General features: G+C 31.6%; 1 protein-coding gene across 1 annotated transcript; it reads right to left on the reverse strand.

Moving 5' to 3' along the window:
• Positions 1–3926: 3926 nt before the first annotated feature.
• LOC120205737 (increased DNA methylation 1-like) lies at positions 3927–5288 on the reverse strand. Its single transcript, XM_039205565.1, has 3 exons — positions 4662–5288; positions 4210–4345; positions 3927–4073 (listed from the first exon to the last, which is right to left on the reverse strand). The coding sequence occupies exons 1-3, from the start codon at positions 4689–4691 to the stop codon at positions 3985–3987; spliced, it is 255 nt and encodes an 84-aa protein (XP_039061496.1). The 5' UTR covers positions 4692–5288; the 3' UTR covers positions 3927–3984.
• Positions 5289–6819: the final 1531 nt, after the last annotated feature.

The raw sequence follows: 6819 nt of genomic DNA on the forward strand, positions 1-6819 counted from the left end.
ATGGGGCAGAGGTGAAGGACATCTGCACGCATGAGTGAAGATCATCAATCCAGATTTTACTACCGAAGCATGTCATGATGAAATAAAGTGAGAAATAACAAGATAATGCTAGGTAGACCAAATACGAAGCGCTCGAAGATCAAATCGTGTTGACAACACACGGAAAGAAGAAAATATATAGCAAAAAAAGACATAAAAAGATAGAAAAAGAAAAAAAGAGAAAAAATAAGAGAGAAAAAAGAAAAAAAAAAAAAAAAAAAAAGAAAAAAAAAAGAAGAAAATAGACAGATCTAATACTTCAAGACGAGCCAAAGATCTAGAATCAATTCGCCAGAAGATCAGAGAGCACCAAAACAAAATAAAAAGAGAATAAAAGACAGGCAAGAACATTCAAGTCGAGTAAAACAATATTGAAGACATCAGAATGCATAGATCATTGGTTCAATAACCCTTAAACACTTGCTTGGGCCTATTTATCCCTTTCTTTCATAACCATAAGCCCCGACCTACGTTACGTACCTGAAAAGTCCCTTCTAATCATACATGTATTTCTAGGTGGAGAGACTATCTTCAGATTTCATTCTGCCCCTTAAGGTTAATATTATATGCAAAAAATGGTTTCTAAAATATTTAATGCATGACAAAAAATAATAATAAAAGGAGCGTTCAAGACGTAAAATTTTAGATAATGTCTTGAAAATAAAGGAGAATATGAGTTGAAAACCTGAAAAGGTTGCTCGAACACGAAGATTGTCAATCACTGCACAGAAGGCGTTCACGAGGGCTGAGAACTAGTGAACATTTCCAGAAGAGAAGCATGATGGTTGCTTCATCAGATCAATGAACATCAAAATCTAGGATACAAGATCAAGAATGCAAGAAGCCAACCTAAAACACATTACCTCTCCAAATTAACCTGAAACACATTACCTTCCCAAGTCAGCCTAAGCTTTATATCAACATTAATCTTTACACTTTTCAAATGTATATAATTTTTGAAGGATTAAAAGAAAATTTGACTTATTTGATATTCAATGAACTCTTGTTTTACAATTTGTTTTGATTTTGAGCCGGAAGAAAATGACAACATTTTTAATTTTATTCAACATTTCTAAAATAAAAGAAATAAGAGAAACATTTTCAAACAGGACAATCTCAAGTGAGAAAGGTCCTTGAAGCTGGTGAGGCTAATTCTATCTCTATCAAAGAAAAAAAAACGAGGCCATAAAATAAAGCATTTCTTGAAAGCAAATAGTCCGAGAGATCATAAGGACTAGAGGACAGAACTTCTAACACTTCATTGTGATGTTGTCAGAAGTAGATTATCGCCAACAGTTGAAGGTGGCATATACCCCAACTCATAGCGAAAATGAAAGACAATTTTGATATAAGAGTTGATCATTTCTTAAGTGTCTATCTTATTGTGACATCATGATGAGAAGCCCTCAAGTTATTTGATAACATTACTGATTAGCGACTCAAGAGTGAGGCCATTTGGGATTAAGATTTTGGCACGAAAGAGTAATGAGTACCCACATTGGGGTATTACCAAAATAAGATATCGCTAAGATCACAAGATTTAAATCAAGAAGATATGGCGGATGAGCCTCACCATTTAGAGTACCCATGGCAGAAAATGAAAGTAAAAAGATCTTACTTGAGAAACAAACCATTCAAGCTTCAGTTGGAAGACCTGTACTGAGAAATAAATTTGATTGAGCAGTCGAGTCAAGGGCAAAAATGGCATTAAGGCCATATATATGGTCACAACAAGAATCTGAGAAAACATTTCCTCCGAAATGAAGACAGAAAACAAGGACCAAAAGATGATCAGGTTGATCCTCAGAAGATTGCAAACTGAGAAGGCAAATTGCTACATCGATATTGAGGCAGGTTCCATGCAAAGATGATCAAGAAAAGGAAAACTGGTGTCTCCATTTTTATCCAGGAGAAGAACTGATAAACATTTATGCACATAAGAAAGTCATGCATAACATTTAGAAACATATCCATTGTATGCACATTTCATGCATCAAGGCATATTTTTACAGATTGTTTAAGGAAAAGAAGAGAGAGAACACTACAACAAATTTGTTTATTTATGGTATCTGAAATATCGTCAATGAAACTCACATTTATGTCACTGTTTATATTTGTGATGTAAAATTTGATGTCACGGCGAACGTCACGCTAGGTGTGTCACTAAATGTCAAATATGACGATGTATATATTTTCGTCACGTATTATTAAATACACAGTGACGTTAATGTATTGCGCTACCTTAGAAATTATATTTAGTGACAATTAATTGTCATAAAATAATATAAAATTTTGTCACTATTTATTAATATCACTAATAATATAATAATTTTATTGTATTAGTGACAAAAAATATTGTTATAATTTTTTATAATAAATAAAAAGCGTAAAATTACAATAAATGTCTAAATTTTTTAGTAATTACAATATACAACACAACTTTTTATAAATCATATTTAAGGACAAAACTTTTATAAATTACACTAAAGGACAACATATTTTAGTAAAAGGACAAAACTTTACATAAATTAAAATTCAGGACAAAACATTTTATAAATTAAAATTAAGGATAAAACCTTTTATAAATTATAATAGAGACCGCAACGTTTTATAAATTACATTAAAGGAGAGGTTCACATAAATTACAATAATAATATACATCTTTTACAAATGACAATAATGACCCATGATAAAGTTGCAACATTTATACTCTACTAACCATGCGACCACAATAAACCTTCTTAACGAGGCAATCATCAAGAGAGGACAAATCATTCTTGGGCTTTAGTCAACAGTTTTCAAGCTTATTTAACATGCATTGCAGGAACTCATGAGCATCTTCCAGTTGATATCTCTGAAAAATGATACAATGCCTAGGTCCATGAGAGTCAAGAATCAAAATTATGAACACACTTCATTTCTGTATTTTCTAGTCCTCTCCATACTTGAAATACACCTTTCCAAGCACATTGATAACAAATATGTCAATCTCTTAAAAATACAATAACTAAAGAAATAAAGTGGCCAAAATTTACTAAAAAATCAATTCTAAATCAGAATCATTCAATGCTTATCACATATTATGTAACAACCAATTAATTATAAACTAATGAAACTACTAATAGAAAAATAATGGATATTGTTCAATTTGTAAAATCATTTGTGAGGCGATACAACTCTTGATGAATTCAATCAAGGTTCAATGTGATGACGAAGAGCACAAAGTAAACAAAAACCCTCATTACCACCTGGCAATTCAAACAAAAACAATGAGAAACCCTAAAAGAAAATAAAGGAACAAAGATTAAACAAGAGACACACGATCACAAGGATTCTCATTATGATTCAAAGATTGAAGACCCAAAAAAAGAAATAAATAAATGATGATGTGCATAGCAATAAGATTAAACCATACTTTTCACATCATAGTTAGAAGTAGTTATATTCAAGAATGCAATATAGACTTAAGTACAGATGGAACACATACCAAGAATTATAGACAATATTATGAATCAGATTGATCCCACTTTTGTGGTCAACAAGAGGCCAAAAGCACTCATCCATCACAGATAATGCAACATCTAGCTTTGAATTTGATTCAACCTTCTGATATGCTTCATTGAGACAAATGTCTGAACTGATCTCAAAGCGCTGAACAAGGGTCCATGAGAAGCCTTCTGGAAGTTCATGTTTAACCCCAACTAGCTTCTGAAGTCTTTCAAACAACTATAAAAACCCAAAGAAAAAAAACCCTTAAAGATCAACTTCGAAACATGAAAAATAGAGACAACCTCATTAAATTTGACAAAGTGAGAATCACAATCATTTCATACCAGTAGACATAGCTTAACTGACAGTGGAAAATAGCCATTAAAATTATATTTACAAATCTAGGAAACCACCATAAATTCCCCTCGGCACAATTATATCAATTGCAAACTAAAATTATGCGTCTTTGCATATCTTCCCACAAAAGAATGCACTACTTGAATCGTCATCAAAAGCATCCATTGGCAGAATACATGGCTCATGATCTACCCAAAAAAATCCTTAAGAAATGAATTGCATATGATAGCAAGAACAACAACGCACCAAAATTATAAATAAAGGTCAAGGGGAATCGGTAATCAACATATAAAAACAACAGCTTGGAACTTAACAAAGGCATACATTTTTCTTCACATAAATGGCATGTTAGAACTGTAGGAACTACACCGTCATCTTTGCCCCTTTGATGTGTATTTCCAACCATCCCACAAAATTTGCATGTACAGTAGACACAGTTCCAGTTTCCTGAAGGGAATGCCTGTGGCAAAGAAAAGAAAATCAGAAGAGTATAATAAGTACAATAAAGCTGTATTACCCAAGTTTTCCAGTCCAACACCCTGCACAACGAAAAAACTGATTCATTGTTGATTGAAGGTATGTGGTAACTAAAGATGTAAATAATCATTTCCAGTAACATGAGTCCATCATTCTATTTCAACCAACACAGGACTCGACAGTTCAAAAATATATAAGTAAAGCATGTTTCTCTCGAGAAACAAAAAAAAGTTTAAGACGATTATAAAACATAATCGAAACAGGGTAATCTTCTAGGTGAAACAGTTTGGAAATTATACCTCAATAGTCGGATGGACTAATGGCGTCATCAATTTTTAGAACCGTAAAGTTCAATTGGGTTATCATCAGTTTCAGAAGCTTATGTAGCAAACATGGTCTTCAACCACGAATTTCCCCATATTGAAAATCTAGAGCCAGAAGATTTGAATTCGAAGACCTTGACCATACCCAAAACCCACGATCGAGTTAAATCCAATACCACCAGATTCAAAGAAAATAAGAAATTTGAGAAGGGAAAATGGGGAGAAAACGAAGTCAAAAGGGAGAGAAGAGGGAAAGCTTATCGGGTTCTTAAGTTGGTGACGGTTGGAGCATTCCGGTGAATTGAAATGGTAGATAAGGAGCCTAAGTCAAAAAGAGGAACAATGCGTGATTTCAATCCTATCTGACGATGAACATCGTGGATCCAACAAATGAAGAGACTAACGCTCCAATCTAGTTTTGCTTGTCCTTATTCATGTCTCGGAAGATTCGTTCGGATGGAAGAGAAGAGAAGGCGTTGTGGGTCATTTTGATACAAAGTATCGCCAGTAAAGTCACCGTAGCACAGCGGCGAGGGCTTAAAAGCATCGGCAGCTAGTGTTGGATGTTGAGAGAATTTTATTTTTCTTAGTTTGACATGAAGAAAGAGGATGGAGACCCGTGCTGCTATGCAACCTTTAGGATTATATTAATTTTGGTCCCTTAGCTTTATTATTTTTGTCTTAATTCTATCATTTTCTGTCAAATTTATTTGCTATTGCAACCCAATTAATTTTTTCTTTTACATATTGGTCCTTACATTAATGTGTTTTTATTTTTTTATTTTTATCTTATTTAATTGTTGTTATTATTACTATTTTATTTTCACTCACACATTTTTTCCTTTTTTATATTGTCAATTTTAAGGATTAATATATTTTTATCTCTTTTTTATTTCATTTCATTTGATTTTGGTATAATCACTAGTATCCGATCTATTGATCGACTGATTCAGATCGGTCGTTAGGATTCAAACCCTTGACCTTGTTTAAGGGATCTAGTGTCTCATCCCACTAGATTTTTGGGAACAACGTATTTAATTATTAATCTCAAAATTATTTTAATCTCATTTTTTGGGGCACAACATTAATTATCTTATTAGTACTCGTCTTTAACATGATCAACTAAATATTATTTTTAACAGTAAAAGAGATCTTGAACATATAAATACATATACATATATGTATTAACAAAAAAATCTTATATATATAATACATAAATTTTAAAAATTAAAAAACATTTGAAATTTATCACTAATAAGATTTTAAATTAGTGACATATCTAAGATGTCACTAGAAAAATTTCCACAATTTTCTTTTGTTAATTCATGGTGCCAAATATTAAGTGACACGATCTCATGATGTCTTTTAAAATTGTTATATAAAAGACAAAGATTGTGACAAATAATTGCTTTCGTTATGTTAAACCTATTTGTGCACAAATAAAACGTTATATTTTTATCTTAAAATATATGATGAATTAAATTGTCACAAAATACAACTTATAAGTGACAAATATGCAATGTCAATAATTCAAATAATATCATCATAATAATAAATTGTCACTAATAGTTATATCTTATTGGAGACAATTTTGTAATGTCATCATTTTATCTAAACGTCATTAAAATGTTTCCCACCAAAAAAAATTGGAGGCAAATTTTGGCTCCAAACATATAGTGACAAAAATCAATGACAATTTTTAAAATTGCCATAAAAAATATATCATGAATAACTAAATGTGACAAAAACGAAAAAATGTCACATTTATAGTATATTTTGTGACGTTATTTGTAACGTCATATAGAAATTTCGTAATAAATTGATAAATTTGTTGTAGTGGAAAAATAACATAATTAAAATCTCAAATGGAGAGGATTTTGTTCAACGTGGCTAAGCCTCAAATATCGAGGAGCCCAATCGAGAAGAATCATTACGTTGATGTGGGGAACGTTACCCAAACAATATGATGTTTTCAAATGAATTTTGAAAGAAGTTAAGCCTAGTTTTTAGGGGTTTCTTGATGTCTTCAAATGAATTTTGAAAGAAACTAAGCCTGATTTTCATGGGTTTCTTGATGTTTTTAAATGAATTATGAAAGGAGTTAAGCCTGATTTTCAGGGTTTCTTGATTTTTT

The sequence above is a fragment of the Hibiscus syriacus genome, unplaced genomic scaffold, assembly GCF_006381635.1.
Source record: "Hibiscus syriacus cultivar Baekdansim isolate YM2019G1 unplaced genomic scaffold, ASM638163v2 tig00012901_pilon, whole genome shotgun sequence".
In the NCBI taxonomy this organism is placed as follows: Eukaryota; Viridiplantae; Streptophyta; class Magnoliopsida; order Malvales; family Malvaceae; genus Hibiscus; species Hibiscus syriacus.